The sequence below is a fragment of the Drosophila santomea genome, chromosome X, assembly GCF_016746245.2.
Source record: "Drosophila santomea strain STO CAGO 1482 chromosome X, Prin_Dsan_1.1, whole genome shotgun sequence".
Classification (NCBI taxonomy): domain Eukaryota; kingdom Metazoa; phylum Arthropoda; class Insecta; order Diptera; family Drosophilidae; genus Drosophila; species Drosophila santomea.
In genome coordinates, this window is record NC_053021.2 from 13,548,688 (window position 1) to 13,570,262 (window position 21,575).

At 40.7% G+C, this 21,575-nt stretch overlaps 1 protein-coding gene across 5 annotated transcripts in view; it reads right to left on the reverse strand.

Annotated features, from left to right (window-relative positions):
- LOC120456168 (disks large homolog 1) overlaps positions 1-21,575 on the reverse strand; it is a 59,303-nt gene that overhangs the window by 29,705 nt on the left and 8,023 nt on the right. For 3 of the 5 annotated variants that reach the window (XM_039642824.1, XM_039642825.2, XM_039642827.2), the window contains 4 exons: positions 18,802-18,984; positions 18,639-18,696; positions 6,524-6,654; positions 122-1,339 (listed from right to left, as the gene is read on the reverse strand). In XM_039642824.1, the coding sequence (XP_039498758.1) occupies positions 122-1,339; positions 6,524-6,654; positions 18,639-18,696; positions 18,802-18,984 (1,590 nt within the window). The remainder of the gene's footprint in view (positions 1-121; positions 1,340-6,523; positions 6,655-18,638; positions 18,697-18,801; positions 18,985-21,575) is intronic. The other 2 variants (XM_039642826.2, XM_039642830.1) reach the window with 1 other exon arrangement.

Sequence of the window (21,575 nt, forward strand, 5' to 3'; positions counted from 1 at the left end):
TTGCTGCCAAAAGGAAACTAAATATTCCGCAATAACCAAAAAACAAAGAAATACTAATGGATGGTCATTCATGTGACCTTATATAATGTATATTATATGCACATTATATATCATATATCACCTCTCTTCTCGGTGGATACAAATTGTTCGATATCAGTAGATCACAATTCTTCATCAGAGATGCAGTTGTCTGTGCCGCTGCCATTGAATTATTGCTATTATTGTTGTTGCTTAAAAGTAAATGTTGCTGCTGATGCTGCTGCTGCTGCTGTGTAGCATTATTGTTGCTCGAGTGCAGCTGCAATTCGGCAAAGGCCTGCTGCAATTGGCCACTCGATATGGCCGTGGAGTACTCCGTTTTGGGCGTGGTGGTGCCATGCACATGCCGTTCCATCACCACCACCGCTGACGATGACGACGAGGGTGGTGCTGCATCCACATCCTGCTGCTGCTGCAGCAAATGCTGCGCCATCAGCGGTGATGTGGATGTCTGGGCATCCACGAAACTGGGATTGACAGGACCGCCAAGTTGCAGCGGCGCCGGTGCTGTGGGCCGATTGAGTTGGCTCGTCGTTGGTGGGTGGTTGTGGTGGTGCACCTGATGCTGTTGCCTCTGTTGGTAAATCGCCGCTGTGGTGGCCAATGATGCAGCTGCCGCTGGCAATGCGGTGGTGGCCGGCAATGTTGTCGTCGGCAACTGGGCATGCTTGTTGTTGTAGCTTATATAGGTTATGCCACAATAGTTGGCCCCATCCACATCGTCATCATCGTCCAGATCCTCGTTGTCCACCTCCTCGGCCAAATGCTGCAAGCTGCTGGCCAACAGGGACTTGGCCTGCAATGGCTTGCCCGCCGCTGCTGCTGCCGCAAGTTGTTGCTGCAACTGTTGCAACTGCTGCTGCTGCGCCTGGCTGGTCTGGTAGATGTGCCCCGTGGCACTGCTGGTCGACTGGCTGCTGGTGGTGCTGGCGTTGCCAAAACTGCTGATGCTATTGCCAGTGCAATTGGCCGTCTGTTTCAGGGCCGCCGATGTCGTGCTATTGGCATTACGATCCGCTGCAGTGGCGGCTGCCACAGCGGCACTGACCAGCGCCGATGCCCCGTGCTCGATCTGGGCCACCACCGTGGTGGTGTGAGAGGATGCCGTCGGCACGGTGGTGGTGGCCGTTGCCAGCGATGGTGCACTGATCGGCCCGCCGGCGGTGGCCGTCGTCATTGTGGAACTGCTGCAGGTGATCTGGTTGCTCGTGAAGGACGTCACATAGATCGGCGTCGACTCGTTCAGGAAGCTGAGGTCCTGGCGCTGACTGGTCGCCGTGCCGCTCTTCGTTTGCTGCAGCTGTTCCAACCAACAAATGTGTTGAAAATGGTTTAGAAGGTAAATTAAGCACAGGAATCAGGAACCCCAAAAATATGGAGTTTTATAAATTGTTAACATCAACATTAAAGCGCCAAAAATCAATGAGTAAAATACCCAATTTCATGAGGAATAAAACGCATTTCAACTCGTTGAATGCTGTCAAACATTTGCGTACATGTGTTGCACTTTATGTGACTATTATGATAACCATTTCATTCAACTACCATCCAAATTTGTGTTTGCACTTTTCATTGTGGCAGCACCAAACATCGAAAAACCGAAATAACTAAGAGCTGAAAACTGTCATCGTTTAACACCGCTGACAGGCTTCGTTTCGCGTATATGCAAATCAATCAAATTCCATTAAAATAAAGCTAACCAAGTAACGCCTGCAACCGCACCCGCCCCCGCCCCTCCTGCCACGCCCCCGCTTGAAGTCGTTGCTGTATTGATGCTGTTCCCCTAATGAAATATGAATTATTAATGCGACGAACATGCCACATCCATTATTGTGGCTGGGCGGCATGCGTGTGCGAGTGTGTGTGCGTGTGTGTGAGTGGGTGTGTCTGCGTCTGGGTTTGGTTTTTGGTTTGTATGCCATTTTTTTCACTGGGTAGTAATGTGGTAGGTGGCCAGACCAAAGACCCACTGAACTGCACCCACAATCTACGAGTACACCGCATTCAGTGCCTGTCAATTAAGACGCCTTTGGGTCTTCGCACATGCACATAGTATGCCACATATGTACATATATCCTAGCCAATCCAATTGGCCTTAACCTTCTTCGGCACTTTGGCTTGCCAATAGCTATGGCTAAGTGTCGGCATATATATAAAAAAGTGAACATAAATGAACAATTTGAATTATGGGGCTCTTTTGATGCAATTACCTGAGGTTAAGGCGCCCAAGTTGGGTGTAGAATGAACGTATACATATATATATATAAAATAAAAAGAAAAATCGAGTATCCAGTATCCATACTTAACGCCTGCGGCAGATTCTCACTTCACTCCCTATGGCTTATGTATATCTATATAATTCCTTTTTTCCTGCCACCCACTCATACGCCGTGAGCGTATTTTTTGTTCGCATTTTATCGGATTATTGACAGCCAAGTCGGTTTGTCAGTCTACCGCATCGGCTTGTGGATTCTCTCGATGGCGGAGTGAAGTGTCGCCGCTTCAGCTCCCAGTTGCCACATATACCCTATATGTATATACATACATACTAAATACATATATACATGCATACATACATGCATACAGCATCTGCTTGCCCCACCCAATGATCCACCTACGCACTTCAACACTTATTGGATAAATCGATGCATGTATACACGGCGGGAAAATAATAAGTAAAATTGGTAAACCAACTGTACAAAAGTATGCAACAATATATTTGATTCACTTATTTCCCACTATATGATCTATGCTCTTTAGCATAAACATTATTATTGCCCAAGTTTGAGTATTGCTCTCAGTGTACTGATATGCATATTCACGTTTGTTTGAGTATGCAAAATCATTTGTTCGGTTGGCCTGGCAACAAACGATTGACTCACTGCCCCGCAGCGCCACTCTAGCGCATCCTAGACAAAAAAAAAAACCCAGTACCACCCCCACTCCAGCTGGAGTAACCCAATCCAATTGAATCCAAGCCAAGCCAAACCAAACGCAGCGCAGCCCAGCCCAATCCAGATCCCCAGTTTCATACCAAAATCTATCCTAACCAAACCGAACTGAACTGAACCGAACCGCACCTGACCCCCATGGAATGGGACGTCCGGAAAGCTGAAAGCAATTGTTGGAGCGTTCAACTGTGATGACGATGATGACAAAAGCACTTGATGCGCTTAAAATTGCTGGAAGCACGAGGGGATCGGCATTTGCGGGTTTCGGGGCATTCCGTGGGTTACCGCTTGATTCTAGGGTATTCGGGTTTGGCGCAGGTCTCGATGCGGTTTATGCGTAATTCATTCCATCGCATTGAGAGCCTCTCGAACTCCGCGATTGCCCATTTTCCCATTTTCCTATTTTCCCCATTCGCCGCCAGCCACCGAATCGAGTGACCAAATTATTGGGCACAACAATGCACTCAATTCAATCACTTTGGAACCCTCGACACGAGAATTCCGCCCTTGTATTGTTATGATTTGTACAAAAAAACCGAACTATATTCTGAATACCTAGGTAGGTGTGTTCATTGTGAGCACAATGAATCAATTGTAAACATGAATGTCATTTGTTATTCAAAGATTAATTTTAACAGGAAAAGAAAACTCAAATATTGCACCAAGTCCAATAGTTAATAATACAAAATAGTTGCCGTGGTTTGTTGCAGTGAATATAGAAATCAATGCAAGTCAAATGTATACATGTAATCGATGTTATTTGCATGCAAATGATTCGCAATATGTCATTTCATTCACCGCGATCTTTTGTGCTTAAACTGTAAGCGCAACGATACTGTTAATACGCACAATGAATAGCTAATGAATTTATTCACTAGCCCACAGATTCAAAAACCTACACACAAAAAAATAGTACTTTTCTGATATGCTATTAACAAAAATAAAAGCTCATATCATTCACAGATTACTTAGGAATATTTTATATATGTAATGAACACTGATACAGCTGATATGAAACCACTTTCTGGATATATATTTATCTGTATTTACTTTTGTTTTGTACATTTTTTGCAATTTTTGATGATGATTTTTAAATACTGGCCGAAAAATGTTTTTCTGGTTTTTGCGACCTTAAATATCAGTATTTTGATCAGAACATTAAAAATATTGATCCGAATATGGAATGGCACACCTCGTTGAACTCGTAATTCAATTTCCTATCGAACTGTGTTTTCAAAAAAAAAAAAATATTTTTTTCACTTTTCTTCCAATTTTTGATGTTGGTTTTTGCCGAAAATGGGTTTTCTGTTATTCTGCGACTATAAAAATCAGTATTTTTATCACAGCATTCGAAAGATTGGTCCGAATATGGAATGGCATACCTCGTTGAACTCGTAATGAAATTTCCTATCGAACTGTGTTTTCAAAAATAAAATAATATTTTTTTCACTTTTCTTCAAATTTTTTATGATGATTTTTAGCCGAAAATGGGTTTTCTGTAATTTTGCGACTATAAATATCAGTATTTTAATCACAGCATTCAAAATATTGGTCCGAATATGGAATGAACTCGTAATTCAATTTCCTATCGAACTGTGTTTTCAAAAATAAAATGATATTTTTTTCACTTTTCTTCCAATTTTTCATGATGATTTTTAGCCGAAAATGGGTTTTCTGTAATTTTGCTACTATAAATATCAGTTTTTTGATCAGAACATTTAAAATATTGATCCGAATATGGAATGTCATACCTCGTTGAGTTCATAATTCAATTTCCAATCCAATTAATTAGAATGTTATGGTACCAGTACTTCATGTACGGATTCTTAGCTTCAATAAAACTAAAAAATAACAAAAAAAACTTCTGTTGGGCACCTTATTTTTGGAATCGGTAATGTTATGTAACTCCGAAGACCGACCGAATCGCTTTATTAGCCTTTATTAGAGTGAGTACACTCACTCTTTTGGTCGCACATGCAAATGGGATTGCAGCGTTCACTTTCAATTACCCACATATGTGATTTGCATTTGCATTTATTCCCCATTTTTTTCCCTCGGCCACTGTTTTGTTTTTATTTGTATTTGTATATATGTTTCTTTTAATTTTATGTTTTATTTGCGTCGGTTTGTTTTTATTTTTTTTGTCTTTTTTGCGTAACTTTTGATGGCAATTTTGTTTTTTTTTTTTGGATTTTGTTTTCAAGTTTATACAACGTTTGTTGTGAGCTTTTCGTTGTTTTATTCACTCTTTACGTTAGTTGTGTGTCTGCTTTTGTTTCCACTTTTAGTTTCAGTCCACTATATAGTTGGCTGTCTGTAGTCTGCTATAGTCTACTGGCTCGTGTTGGGTTTGTTGAATTTTTAATTGAATTTTGTGAGCGAGCGAGACTTCCTCATTTTTTGCATTTCGCATTTTGTATCTTGCAGCTTGTATTGTGTATTTTTGTATTTTGTATTTTGGTTATGGCATTTGGGAGTGGCCTCCGGTCACTCAGTTATGCCAATAACAGTGGACTCCAGACTCCACACCATGTGTGATAGAAAGCTGTTTTGATAAAACGTTTTCGTTTTCGTTTTCAATTTCAGTTTCCCATCCAAATCGGGCCAAACACACAGCCTGCAAATAAATGGCTCACATTCATGTTTGCCTCAATGCCACATGCCACATGCCACACAAACCGGCAAGAAAACAAAAACAAATAAAAAAACAAACAGAAGGAAGGAGAAAAACGGTGTAGCACTTTCCGGGAATTCCCCATCCTGATTTGCCATTTTTTTTCTCCTTTTCCTTTCCATCGAATATGCACTTCCAGCAGCCGTAAGAGAAAATCCTACGGAAGCCCACGCTAAAAAAAAAAAAACCAAGGGAAAACCTAAAAATAGCATTGTAATTTCTCGGAAAAAGTCTTGGTCCTGCTAATGTCCTTGGGCAAAAAACAATAAGTTAATCCTGTGCAGAAAAGACAACAAATTGCCGCAGTTGACCTATAATCCCAAATTGGTTTCCAATTTCAGTAGTAGTTGCCTTGATTTTGAAAAGCATTAACTAACATGCCAGTTAAGAATTCATTTCACTATCACATTTTGATTTTGATTTAATTAGTGTTAAGAATTTGAAAGGTGTTCGAGACATGTGTCATTAAAACTTTTAGAAATTACGTAGAAATGCAAGTCAAGTGTAAAGAATCTGGCAAGTTTGCAACCGAAATTTCCCGGAAATAACCAAAGAATAAATAACTCCTTTGCAGGCCAGAAAACTTTTTAATTGGAAAAGTATTCTAGATATGCACCTTATAAATGGGGGAAAAAACCTCTTTAAACCCTGCTGTTAAATTCGAATGCAATGAAAATAGCATCAAAATTTAAAAAAAAAAACAGAATTTCGGAAAATACGTCTTCAATTAAACTTGAAATTCTGGTAATCTAGAAAATATCCTGCAAACCTCTTACGAAAATACCATAAGGATGTTATCAAACTGTGAAAGCCAACCAGAAATTGGCAGATAAAGAACCCAAGTGGGCGGGTCACTCACCTTTTTGGACAGCTGGGTGATGTCGACGGGCGTGACCCGGTTCAAGGCCGCCAATCTCTGCAGACGTTCGCGGGCGTGCTCCTCGACGGCGATGACGAAGGCGTCCTGCACCGAGTTGCCAATATCCCAGGCTGCAAGAGGGAGACAAGTGGATGGAATAATTAATTTGGGACATTAAACATTAAACAAGCAGGGAGCTTAATTGCCCGGGATCTCTCGAGCAGAAGGAGCCCCAAATTCGACAGCAGATTCGCACTGGTGACGAAGCAATGCTCTTATAGCTATTGTACATATATATTTAAATACCAATACTTAGCGTCATAAGCTTTCCCTTAATTACAGTTGTAAAATTTCATTTCGAAAGCTATTCAATCCAACGCCCACATATACATATACATACATCCCAAATGCTACATATACATATATTGGTGACGAAAGCCGCCTATGATCGTTTCGGGAGTTTACGTCACTGACCTAAGCAATGATTTGCGCCATTATGGCAGGCATCACTGCGGCTTAGTCCTTTCGGTTTTTTGTTACTCCCCTAACGCTCATTCGCTGCATTCACGGCGCTCTAAACGAATCGTTCGATACATATTCATGAGTGCATTCACTGGCCACAAAAATGCTGCCGCCTGGGAATCGTTTTTATGCCTGTTTCTCATTCCGTTTTCTTTTTTTTTTTGAGTATGTGTGGGTTTTTTTTTCTGGCAAAGAGAGATGGTGGCTAAAAGTTTTGCTAAAAATTTTCTGGGTGCTGACAGTAACGACAACCGCCCAAATCCACTTTCTTCATGTTGCTGGCTCCTTGTCCTTATCCTTCTTCGTCGCCCACTCAGCGTCTGAACTTTTCTTGTCACTTTTATTGCTTTTTGGCTGCACTCCCTTCGAAAAACCGAAACCAAGCCCACCCGAACCACCCAAACCACCCACTAAGCAATCCTCCCCATGACCTCGGCTTTAATTTCATTTCGCTGCCCTTGCGTTTTCGGCTGTTGATTGCGTCAAAAAGCGGTGGGCTTTACAGGCTGCTGCTGGCTATGGGGTACGTATGGGGCTAAAGACGCCCTCGATCCGAGGGCGCATCCCCCAAGCCCCAAACACCACCCCCGCGCCCCCTTGTGCCCGGGCAAAAGTGGAGCGCTCGAGCCAGATCCAATTAGGCGCCGCGTTGTCAGCCTCGATGTCGCTACATGTCGTTGAACCTACCGCCCCCTCACTCTTCCTACACTTGAAATAAATCCAGACCTAAATCGACAAATCAACTGAAAAGATTCAATTCAAATGACCTACAATTGGCCAAACAGTTCTTACGTAACGCAACAAAAAGAAAGCATGATATAAAGTGAATTAGGAATATAGAAATTGAAAGACTCTACGGTACAACTAATGTTGAAATCTTTTTGGGCAGTGTATGGGGTTTTCACTGCATGCAGGCGAAGGGTTGGTGCGGGGGCGTTTTTGCGAGTTGGAGAAACTACCGTGCGTTTTCCGAGCTCCAAGTTTCTGACTTTTAATCTCATTTGTGCGCGCGAGAATATATGTAGCTATGTGTGTATGTGTGACCCTGTGCGTGTCTCTGTCCGTGTGTTGGTATTGCTGCGAGAGTGTGTGTGTGTATGCGGGTGTCCATGTGTGTGCCTTTCGCTTGTGTCATTCATTTCCGCGACACAGCCCCTTTCGGCATTCCTCTCATAAGTCTTGACATGCCGTGTCAGTCGAGCGCCTCTTAAAGTCCGGGCAATTGCGATTCCGATTGAGTTCATGTCCGTCCGGAGAAAGAAAAAAATAATGGCTAAGGGGGTGGGATTTGGGTGGCTGAGGGGTTGTTGTCAAAGGGCGGACACCGAACACCGAACACCGCCCCATTGACACATGCAAAGGCTCGTAATCGAGTAGCAAGCTGTTGACGTAGTCATCACAGGTGTCCATTACTGTCCGTCCGTATGTCGTCCGTCCGTAGTGCCTTGTTCGTTGTCCACTCTCCGTTGCCCATTGCCCATTGTCCATTGTCCGCAATTTGTTGTTCTTTGAGCTCTCGTTGCTCTCCGTTGTGTTGAGTGTTTGTGCAATATTATTAACCTTAATTAACCATTAATAGGTCTTGCGGCCCGAGAAGACGACAGGTGAGACCAAAGAGGAAAGTGTAAAACAGGGGCATACTTCATCTATCAGGCAGTTTAACAAGTTTATACAACTTGTACCCTACATATTCGTACCATTTTAATTAAAGTTGAAATCTATGGAAAAAAAGTAACCTCCAGTTAAAAAAAATAATTGATAAATTATTTACTTTGTGGTCACTCATTCACTTTGCCAATAATATTTAATATTTAAATCCGATTTGACTACACAGCTGTCAATTCGACCAGAGTTTGTCCCTACTTTATTTGCAAATAAAAACGAGAATTGTGCGTTTACTGTCATTTTGCACATTTGTGTTTGTCGCTGCGAAGAGTGCATAAACATCAACTATTTCAACAAAGTGCTGTTTGTTGCACAGTTGTTAACTTTTAGATGTTTTTGCAACGAGTATGCGAGGTATATGGACATGAACTTTTATTGGGTGCTCCACTAAGTAAATAAACCTTTATCACCGCCTTAATTATGGTGTCGTGTTTGCTGTCACAAAGGAAAACTCAAAGATACATATGTACCTATAGGTATATCCCAAAGAAACTTAAGTAACGAACGCTTCAAACCATTATTTCACTGTCTTTTAGCTCAAGTAATTAACCAAATTGAATGCCAAAAATTGATCTTTGGTGATTGTTTATACACGTATAGAGTATTGACGCGTCGAGTTGTATTGTATTCTCTGCCGCATATCCAGTTACCCCGCTCGTGTGGCACTTCACACATTTGAAGAGTAACCAAGGAGCTGAGGTGATGGGAGGAAACTTCGCCGTTTAATGGGTCTATGGGTCTGCTCTGGTATCTGGAATCTTGAATCGCAATGAAAAGTAGCGGATGAAGAGAGCCGGTGGAGTAGAAGGGACTTTAATTGGCCGCAAGCAAATCGATAAACAATAAACCAAAGTGCACTCAAATTGCAGAAACCACGTGAGAAGTGCCTGCAACATACATACATATGTACATATAGCAAACGATGGCATTGGCAACCAGGAGCAAAAGCAACAAAGCCTGCACAATGCATGGATGTATGTATGTACATATGAACGTACATACATACATACATACAAAATGGTGGGTGAAAAGTACCTGCCGCCAACTTCCTGGTTTTCCAAACTGCAGGTGGAATTGCCGGAATCAGTGCGCGGTGCAATCGATGGATTGCATTTTCAATTGGAGGCGAGGCAGTGGAAGCTCAAACCGCAAATCGAGCTATGCGAAACTTTTCGGCGGATTGGACGTGTGTTTATCATACCCATAGTAGCCCATCAGTAAAATCACTATGCTCTGGCATCTGTATTTAACCATGATAGCCAGCAACATACAATTTCGTAATATGCGTCTATCAAATGTAGGAATTCGCTATTTGAGAATATAACAATGCGTATTGAGTGTGCAAGTAGCAAAGTCTCATATTTCCTATACAAGTTTATTGAATCTACAATGAAGGCCAGGCAAAACAGCCAACTGTTTGCCATTTGCTGTGATTTTTAATTCAGCTTTTGTTGCTTACTTTTGGCCCTGGCCTTTAGCACAGACAGAGTGAACAGCAAAATAATAACAAGGAAAATAACAAAAAGATACAGAAACAAAATAATGAAAAAATAATAACAATGGTCGCATATCGCTCGAACGAATTTATTTGTGCAATTTGCAATCAAAATTTAATTGAATTGCAATGTATAATGTAATGTATAGTGAAAAAAGGGTATACAATGTGCCGAATAACCGCATGGAAAAGTCACACTTTGTGGCAAACATACTAATTGGCCATTAAATGATTAACATTATAATGCAAATATGTTGATTTTAAATATTTTAATGAGAGAACTTGCCAACTTAATTGCAGCGAATTCTTGCAGAGCGTAAAAAACATACATACATAAAATATGATATATGTATGTAATTATTATGATTATATTTTGGCCTTCTTCGTTGGCTGCTTTGCGGCTTTTAACGTTTCTTTTCTTATTTTTTTGATGTGAGCTAAACGAAACCCGTTTGGTTAATAGAAGAAGATTTCGTTTTATAACGCATTATCTGCGAGAGAAAAACACAACGATGCAGAGACACACGGATACAGAGATACAAAGATATAGAGATACAGGTGTGCTCGGTTATCGAAGTGTGCGAATTGTTATTATTTGTCTTCGTCTTTTATCTACGAATCATGTGCACATGGGTTATGTAACCGCACAATCGAGTATCGGATTACCCGTCGCCGACGCCGGCATTGAAAGCCTTCCTCTTCTCCGGACTGGAACTTGGGAATCTGGAAAATCTGTGCGATCTGCGGAATTCATGGCCAAGACCACCTGCACTTCGGCTGACTGGCTGGCGAAGTCAATCAAAGGCTTAAAGTAAACAGCAGGGCAAGCAATTAAAATCTAAGTTGCGCCAGCATTGCCAAAACTTTTCAAAAGTAATCAATATGAAGTTGAATTATACACAAGTTACAAAAAGTTATAATTCTCAAAACGAGCAACGCGAGTCAACAAAAATCTTGATTCGCTTTGGGATTAGTCAAATAGTTGCAATTGTTTGCTCCGAATCTGGCTAGCTAATTAACTGAATATTACTCACAAAAAAAAGGGTAAAAAAAAGTTAAAAAATAAGCATCAGTCATTGCTTTTCCTGTTACCCAAATATAAATCTGTCAAACGAGGGGAAGTCCACAAAAGCGGGTTTTCAACTCGATTGTTTGGTAAATAAAAGGCATGCATATCAATTTGTGTCAAAGCAGATTTGATATAGCCAATCGGGGGTTGAATGAGTGTAAGTGTGAGCACCTTACTCAACTACTATTTTTTTTATACCCCATTCAGGCATATTTAAGCATTACTCATACGCCGCATGGGCCGCAGTTTCTTTATCGCACACTTTTTTTTTGTGTGTTGTGCTCCATATTTCGTTCCCACTCATTGGGATTTCTGGGTAAACATAAAAATTGTTTAATTGTGGGGCCAAAAGGGTTAAGACAGCGGAGTGGGGTTGATTACGGCTGATGGACGGTCGCATTGTTTACCTTTTTTTTGTACCAGGTATTCGCAACCTGATTATAAAAGTAATTGAAAGCGAAAGCCAAGAGGAAATTTAAGTGATAGTTTCATCTGTATTTGTAATTGAGTAAGCATTTTATTTTATGCATATTTAAAGCATCATTAAATGGTGGTAATTAATAGAAAGAAAATTGATTTATTCCTTAGATGTACTTTGCTGTTGAATATGCAGAAATGGGATAAGAGTTCCCTTGAGCGCAAATCTGCATCTTTCGAATTGCGCCTGCCACAGAGAGTGAAATTCATTTTAGACTTAAATTGCATTTTGCACAACCGGAATTGAATAATTTGCTGCTAACAGAATTCAATTAAAGCTTCACTTGACATGCGATGAGCTGACGACAATCATCATCTCAGGGTCATATTCTTGTTATATTCGTTTTAGTGTCTCTGTTTCTGTTTCTGATTCTGATTCTGTTTCTTTTTCGTTTTATGCTTTTCAATTTCTTTATTTTTGTAGTGTCTCTGTCTCAGGTGCGCATTGTCTCACGTTTGTTTGCTTATTTGCGCGCTTGATTACCCCACACACGGCGTTTTCTTTGTGACGACTTCAAATTGCAATTAGCTCCACATCTCCCCCACCTGCTCCACTGATCTGCCACGCCCCCCCATCCTCCGAAATCACTTACTGAAATAATCTTATTCTGTGCCGTTTGTTGTTTGCTGTTTGGATGTTGCGTGCAGGGTTTCGCTTCGCCTGACAACAAGTACGATCTTTTCGAGATTAGAAACAGATCCGAAAAGAATGGAGCTGGTTTATGAAAGTGGATACAGCCTAGGATAAAACATACATATACATATATGTATATGTTCTATAATTTAAGCCGCAATTAAATCATACAAACTGGACTTATGGAATAGATCTACAAATTGGAATATCACTGTGAGCATCGCAGACTAGCTGCATATGTACATATGTACGTATGTATAGTACATAATTTGTATCGAATGAATTGGCATTAAGGCATTATCTGCGCATATCCAATTAGAGAAGCTAACGGTAGAGCGCTGAAGAATCCAAAGAATCGACAACGGCACCCAAGAAATCAAGCATTCCGATGCCACAGAAGAACGGAACGGCACAAACCGATTCTTCACTCAACCTTTCTCCGCTCTTTTTATTATTTTTTTTTTTGTTTTTTTTTTGTTATTAGATAATGCCCTTCGAGATGGGGAAAAACTGGGGAAAACGCTGGAAATGCAACGGTGAACGGTGGAGCAAGAAAATGTGTTCAGGTGCACACAAAAAGCCAAAGAACGCAGAACGGCAAACAAAAACAGAAACAGAACAGAAACAGAAACAGAAATAAGGAAAAAGAATACGAAAACGAAACAAGACAGCAAGACAACAAATGCAGCTGCAAATGCAGCAGATAAAGCACAAGAATGTGATGAATAAGTGGGCGTGGCACTCGGCTGTCATTTTAAAAAAATAATCATAGCGAAATGAACAACATGAATATGACTATTTGAAAATTGAAAAGCTGCCGAGTTCGATGGTCTGAAGTCAGAGGTAAGTTTAACAAAGAATAAAAAAAACTAATAGAGGATATTCCAGTTTCTCTCCGCTTACAAAAATGAGTCATATATGTAATTAAACATTTCACTTAAAATGAGAGTTTTAAACGTTTTATAAATACACTTTCTTTGATTTTTATTCCATTGTTTGCAGTACAACCAAATCAATGGCATTTGCTTTGAATTTACTGTGCACTTTGTTTGCTTCGCACTGAGAATGCCAGAATCAATTATTCCGATTAAACTCGTTAGGGGGCAAATGAATACAGGTGGAATTAAAACACACCTACATTCATGCGGATCCAGATGCCAGCCAGCAGTTGTACAGGAGCAAGGACTCCAGATGAGCCGATCGGATGGGTAATCGAATAATCGGAATTCACTGGCACCACATTAGATGGACCACTGAGCCTCCGCATTCCTGGGGCCACTGAGGTCGACCCAACCCAAAGTCAGCCGTGTGCATCCCGATCCGCGCCCCCATTTCGGCTACATCCTTGCTCATCATACACTCGGAATAAACAGGGTTTTTTGTCGTACATTTGGAATTGGAATCGAAAACTAAAAGCCCCCTGATAAGATATGATAACTTAAACCATATTTGTATCTATTAGAGACTTATACTCGAGAGACTTATATTAGAGACAATCTTATTCGTTTTCAATTTGAATACGGTTCGCTCAGTGTACTAGCATCTCAATGCAATTCCATGGCCAAGTTGGAAAACAATTTGGGCTCTCCCCTTGCTATTGCCATCTCCCTTGTGTCCGCTATCGCTCTCGCTCGCTCGCCTAAGGCAATGACTTTTACACATCGCAGCACATGGCCATCTCGTACCTTTTCCAACCCCACAGCCCCCCCACCACCCATCGATCGCCCAGCGACCGCCCCCCCACACCCCCTTCATCGCCACCCAGCGCATACGAGCGCGCTCAATTGTATCGCTTCAGATTCAGATTCAGCTTCAGCTTCAGCTTCATCTTCAGTCGACGTTGGCCGCGTGTAAAACTTAAAGACTTACTCACACAATTGAGTCAGCAGCTACACTGAAAAATAAAGCGCAACCCTAGGCTAAACTACTAAAATGTTGGAACATTAGGTAAGAAATTTGAGCTACAAATGGTATTGAGCAATAGCCGTCGTTTGTTTTGTTAATCGGAATGTTGATTTTGATGTTGACATTCCAGTAAATTGTTTTCCTTTTTAAACGAATTCGCTATTTACTTTATTGTGTTACGCGGCTTTTGGCTCACCATGTGGAATATTAAATAAGTAAATATATATACAATTTTAATTGCTCAATTAACTTTATCAAGAGGACATCGAAACGTGCAGTTTTCAAACTTGACACACAATTTATTTTATTTGCAACACCCTGATTCATTTTGTAGCATGTTAGTTTAATGAGTCTCATTGTTGACCATTCAATTCATTCTTTCTTTTAATTACAATCAAATTGTGCTTCTCTCTCCTGCGTTTGTTTTGCATTCAATAATTCGTACATTCATTTCATTTCACAGATTTCCAATTTCTGCCAGTGTTCTTTTGAAGCTAAGAAACTTGCGTTACCGGATTTTGGATGCTGTTCACCCTCTACCTCGCTCTCTCTCTCTATCTATCGCCCAATCGCAGGCCATCCTGCTTGCACCTGCAGGCGCCCCCCATAGACGAACATTGAAAACTTTGGCCATAGTTTTTAGTTTTAAGTTTTTCAGCTTCGCACCTCGCTTCCTCTGCCGGCGAACTCCCATTGATTTCGCTTTGAACAAGAAATACATTGCTTAGGAATGTATTTGGTGTTTTGGTGCTTTTTCCCCCCTTTATTTTTTTTTTGTGTTGTTTTTTTTTTCGTTTGTTAGTCGCCGCTGCAAACTGGAAATTCTTTGGGGTCTGTTGGAGTTGACCCAAAAATAAAAGCGGTTTCGAGGAGACTGCAACTGATTGCCGCCTTATCAATGGACCAATGGTGTGTGTTGTATGGGGAGGGGGGGAATTGGCATATTCTGGGTTGCGTATACGCCCCTTGGAATGCGGTGCACAGTGCAGCCAAAACTGTAATTCAATTGGCTGCTGATTCTGCAATGTGTGCGCTCGAAATGGGTCAGCATCTGATTGATTTAGTATCCGCACAATAATGTTGCTTTTGTGCAGTAATTTCAGTTTACTTTCAACCAGTAATTGGATTTGTCTTGCGAGCTACTTACATACATACATATATGGAGGATAAATTGGCCTATGGTCGTGCCTTGGAAAATTATAAATTTATTTCCAAATCATCTCTAATTTTATTTGAATTGCAATCCCTATCGATTTTGCTGTCTAAATGTATTTCACTTTATTTGAGAAAGCCCCAAAATTACACTTTTCACGGGTCATTTAAATCGGAATTAAAAGATAGCATATTTTATGTTATTGGTTTAAAAATTCATCTCTGAACTTCTTAATATCTTTTTAAGCATAGTAAATAGCTTCTGAACTACTTTGGTAGCTGGTTTTCGAAGAACTTTCTGCCGGTAATCCGTTCATTTGCATCCAAAGATCTGTCTAAGTAATTCCACTTAATGAGTGCATAATGAATGCTGCTTTTGGTATGTGGGTCCCATAAAATGTGTATTTTTTCGCTACTTTATGTATATTTCTTTTTATTTTATGTTTTTGACAGTTGATTTCCACTTTCGACAAAACTTGTTTCGTTTTGAGGTTAGTTTTCTTTGCTGTCCGTTTGGCTGTTTGTGTGGTGCTCTGTGTGTGTTGTTGTTTCTTGTTTAGCCGCTTTTTATGGCAACAACAACACGTGGCCCACAACGCAGCCCAAACTGTAAGCAGCTTTTATTTCTATAGCCTGTCTCTGTTGCTCTTCGAGCCCATCGCATCGCTGTCTCTCGCTTCCCCCTTGTCTATTTTGCAGTAATTTCCAGTTGGTTGAATTCGGTGGGAGGCAAACACAAAAAAAAAAAAAACAGTTGAGGAGGCTGCAAAAAGAGAGAGGAAAATGGTTGGGTGGGGGGAGAGAGAGATGAAGGGAGAAAGAGAGAGAGGTCTTATAACTCCCACCATTTCCATTTCGAAATGCTTTTTGTTGGCCACTTTGATGGTCAATGGGGGATTTCGTATCTGTATCTACATGTGTCGGCCCTCCAACTATATTTGCCCTCACTTTTTGCACTCTCACGCCCACAAAACACCACAAAACAGCACAGCAACAACAAACACAAACACCAAATGAGTAAAAAACAGTAGAAAAAAGTTGAAAAAAATCGCAATAAGCGAGTATAATAAGAGCAAACACCGCACTCATCGCCGTGTTAATGGGTTAAACTGAAGTTTTGCCCATAATAATGAAGCGACAAAAAACTTTCCGTGATTCGAAACGGAATTATACAGCCGTTGTTTACGGATACAGTCAAACCTCCAGAACTCCAACTTCCTGTACTCTGTACTCTGATTCCCTCACAAGGTTTTGCACCGAAAAGATGGTATTACGTGCTAATGGCATTCAGTAAACTGACGTTGGTTTGCATTTAAGTATCTTAAGGGTTTGCTTTAAGTCTGCTTCATAAATTGTCTTGGTAATGTTTTTAATGTTAGCTCATCTATAAATCTTTATCCATACATTTACTGTAACGTATTGACGTGGTGGTTTTTTTTTTAAATGACAAATCGTAAACAAATAAATACCTGGAAATACACAAGGCAATGCAAGTTCTAAGTTTCTGTGAGAAAACTGATTTATTAAACTTCAGTTAAATAAAAGCATTTGCAATTTCAAAGTTAGCATCGGTTTTTATTACAAATAGACCAAACAAATTGTTCACATGTCAAGCAAAATCTTCTAAAAAATCTTTGCAAACATTCCATGTGTGTATACACTAAGAGAAACCTGTACAACTTTAATTGTTCAGCTCTTTAAGGTTCATTTAGTTGTATTTGAAAACTAAGATTTACAACCTATTGCTAATTCCTAATATTAAATGATACATATTATATATACTATAAAACTACAGAGCTGGTATATTATTAATTTTTTAGGGTGTAATCAAAGGCAGGCAGGTTCGACTGTAGTATACATTGGTACACAGAAACCCGTATATATGCATTTATGCGGCTGTATCTGTGTGTCTGTGGCCAGGTATGCCAAACTAAACACTAACAATGTTGATTCATGACTCTGCCATAGATAGTTTGCCCAGTTTGAGAACCACTGGCCACTCACCCTGCTGCGCTGCTGCTACTTTTTCTGCTGCTGCGGCGACTGTTGCTGCACTGCTGCACCACAATATAACAACAACAAATCAAATTTGTTACACCGAAAAAAAAACGAAACGATTGCAAACCACGTACCAAAAACGAGACGCCAACGCGTGCGCGCACTTCAAAACAAAAGGCGGAAAACCGAACACCGAACACCGAAAACAAGAACGCGGTCCGCCGGTGTGAACGAGACGGAGATAGTGGGCCAATACGGTCAAAGCGGCGACACTGCGGCGCTGACGCTACGGAAACGTCGACGGTCGCCTCGCAACTGACGCGGCTCCATTGCCAAGCGGGCCCAAAAGCTCAGCTGTAAAGAATGAGAGAGCAGATCGCGAGAGCGGTATCCAGTGCTGTTAGCTTTTATCTAGAAAATAGCTGTTTTTGACGTGAAACCAGCGACAATTCGAAAAAAAAAGCCAGAAAAGCTGATTGGACAACGCCGGCTGTGTCGAATTGAGCGATGGAGACTGGAGAACCGCAAAGCCAGAGAGCAAAGTCAATTGCAAACACACAAGTACAAAACAAGTAGGGCTATCTGGATTTTATGCGACCGTAAATTACCTGGCAACGTCTTAAAGTGATATGTACTTAGTAGTTCGAATAAGTACGTAATTTCAACGATATTCTCTATCTTCTTGCATTATACAGAAATAAATATTAAGAATACAAATTACAACTCAAGACTCTCCACTGAATTTCCTATAAATGCTAAACTCTACTCCAATACAACCGAATATTCCTCAATTAGAGGGTATTGAAAGACAAAATGCCAAAAAGCATCTCGCGAGAGAGCGCGATCAAGTTAGACAGTTAAATGAAATGCGAGAGCAGAGTTCCAAATCAGACAGTTAACTTTAACTTGTTTCTCTAACTGGGCTGCAGTGGTTCTCCAACTGCACAGGTGATCGTGCGATTAGAGGTTTTGCAGTCATTATGGTTAAATTGATTAGCGGCTTTTACTTAATTGCCAGTGAGTGTCAAACTTTCCGTAGACATTTCTCCAATTAAATTTTGTAAATTATCAAAACATTTGGCGAAAATTCAACAAGTGGATTTACTTCAGTCAAATTATAAACTTTTTCAGCACTTCAAATTGTATTTCTTAATTATTTTATTATAATTTAATCAGTAATTAGATGTGTAAAACTTACCCAGTCGTGAATCATTCTTCTTTCGCACACGTAGACAAATTGTGCAGGATTTGATGCACTGCAGACGAGTCGAGCGGATCGAAAAGAAGAAACATATAGAAATTAATTAGGGATGGTCAGGATGAAGGACCTCAATAGGGAATGGGGAATGGGTTATCCGTACGTCGTGTATGTGGCGAATGACCTCCGTGCGCGATATATTCTCCAGGGTCAGGCCATTGACCTCGAGTATCTCATCGCCCACTTCCAGATTATCGCGATCGGGCGGTGAGCCGTATAGTTTAATTTTACCCTCCACATTTTCGACGAGTATGATGACATAGCCCGATAGTTCGACAACTTGTTGCTGCAACGACAAAGGATGTATGCTTAGTTTAATGGAATATTTTTTTAGGATCATTATAGTTACATAAATGAAACGCTCGTGAAAGTCCCCTTGGCCACTGGTCGTATACTTAATGCGATACTAGTTGACAGTTTCTTACCCACGATTAAAATACTTAATGCTAAACGATTCAAGCACAAAGCATTTCATATTAACATGTGTGTATGTTGGTGCTTATAAATGTTTAATAATTACATCCCTTTTTGCCACACGGCGTATGCTTAATGCCGAACGATCCCTTCGCTCACGAAATATTTACAAAGTCTTTTGCAAATGTCTAACATAAAGTCATTTTCATAAATGCTGCCTAAATAGCAGGGAACAACTTATTTATGCCACGGCATGTGGGCGAATGTGGGTGTTTCTGCTACTACTGAAAACAGAAACGAAAAAAAATCAAATTAATTACACAAAAGGATGAAGGACAAAGGCAACACAGCCAGCGCCTGGAAGAGCAAACAATCCAACTTCAGTTCAAATACCCACACTTCTGTGAGTGTGCGAGTGTGCGAGTGTGGGAAGTTTTGGCCATTATTGCTTGGGCTGGCTCGTTATGTTAATTACAACAAATTATGCTCATGCGGCAATTGCGGGGGACTCCATTCTCCATTCCCCATTCCCCCAGCTGGTAGTTCCTAGCTCCAAACAACCCAAGGCAATACCCACATATCCTTGAACCACCCTGCGAACGCCTACGCCCTCAAGCGTGTAATCAGTAGGCAGCAGGCCAGTTAGTGGGTGTTTTTAGGCGGTATTTGTAGGTGGTGGCTCTGATTAGCCACCCGTACTCACCAGCAGTTTGACAGTCACTATGCGCAAGGATCTACACATCTGTGCACTTACATAAGTTTTTGTCGTGCACTGTAAAGCATTTATCAATTAATTAACCAAATGGTAGCATTCAACAAAATGCAGCCAACAGAAAATGCAGCAATTTTCCTACAAATTTCACAGTAAGCTTCCATTTTTTTGTTCTGTTTTTTTTTTTCAAATAAGATCAGCATGAAAATGCTTTGCCCAGGACCATGACAATTTAGGTGGCATTCAGTGACGACGAGCAGCATTCCTGAGCTAATAAATTATTAAAAATTCCCTCAGTACGCCGCTCACCTTGCCGGCAAAAATGCCTAGAATAATTCATTGGCTGTCGCATTTAATTCGCACAGTCGGTGCCAAAATGCATCCTCTTCCACATCCATTGCAATTTAAATATGCTTGAATTTCATTTCACACAAAACCACCAAAATGAAAGCGACACAAAGAGAGCAGCTACAATGGCAACAACAACAGCAAGTTGCGAACCACAAAATGCAAACCAAAAATTGACAAAAAGCACTTGAGAAACATTTAAACCTCGGCCCTCGACCAAATAATACAAAGAAACAACAGCAACAACAACAAAAAAAAGTAGGAGAAAAAATATAAATAAATAACCGGCATGACAAACAGGCAGTTGAGATAAATATAAATGCACAAAGCTATATATGTATATAAATTTATACATAGAAAAGAACGCAGAGATCTGCAGAAGAACGCCTAATTACAAAACAAAAGTGAAAAAGCGAATGGAAAAAGAAATAATTCGACTTTATTGGGTCACAAAAGTGAATAAGCAGGCGTTGCTGTGGGCGTGCGGGCGTGTGGGCGTGGCAGTGCGGCAGCGTGGCAGAAACAGCCATTGTTGCAAGAGCATGTCGACAATAGCAATAGCAATAGCAACAGCAACCACAAAAAGCCACAGGAAAAAAATGATGCTATTTTCCATTGTGCAATTAGTATTTTTGCAGTGAAAAAGTTGTTAAAAAAAAAAGCCTCGATTAAATTAAAACGTTAATAAACACAAAACAAATATATACTTAATTGGCGGGCAAGTAGTAAACAAAAAAGTCTTAACAACGAATACAATGCACTCATTAGATGCAGTTTACGAACACTTCTGGCGCTGAATATGGATACTAATTGCAACAGGCCAGTATAGACTAATAGATCTTGAATAATACATCGAATAGATGGAATGAAACCTTTAAAGCGAACAGTTGGGTTAACCAGCCCGATTTGTCGCTGTGTAACACCAACAAGAGGCGACAGGCAAAACACTCAACTGGAAGTGAACTCGAGTTGGGCTGGCAAACGGCCAAAAAGGACACACAAAGGCGGAATGTCCTGGCCCAGGTGCTAAAAGGGCCAAAAGCAGCCGCACACACAAAGCGGCAAATAAACAGGAAGACAACTCGACGCTGCATCTGGTGGACCAAAATGGCCAAATGGCCAAATGGGCAGATGGCAAACGGGCAAATGGCAATGGCAAATGGCAGGAATAAGCAGCGCCAGCATTTCCATTTTCATCGGTGCTCATATTTCACGCCTTTTTCGTGTTCCACTCCGTTGTTCTACTCGTCTGGCTTTTAAACAAACATATATACATATATACTCGTATATTCTGCGGATTAACGTGGCAAAAAGTCAGGCCAATTGATGAACTGCCAACGTTTGCCCGGACGCAGTGGCAACAAGGGAAAGCAACAAGGAAAAACGCTGGAAAATATGTCTGG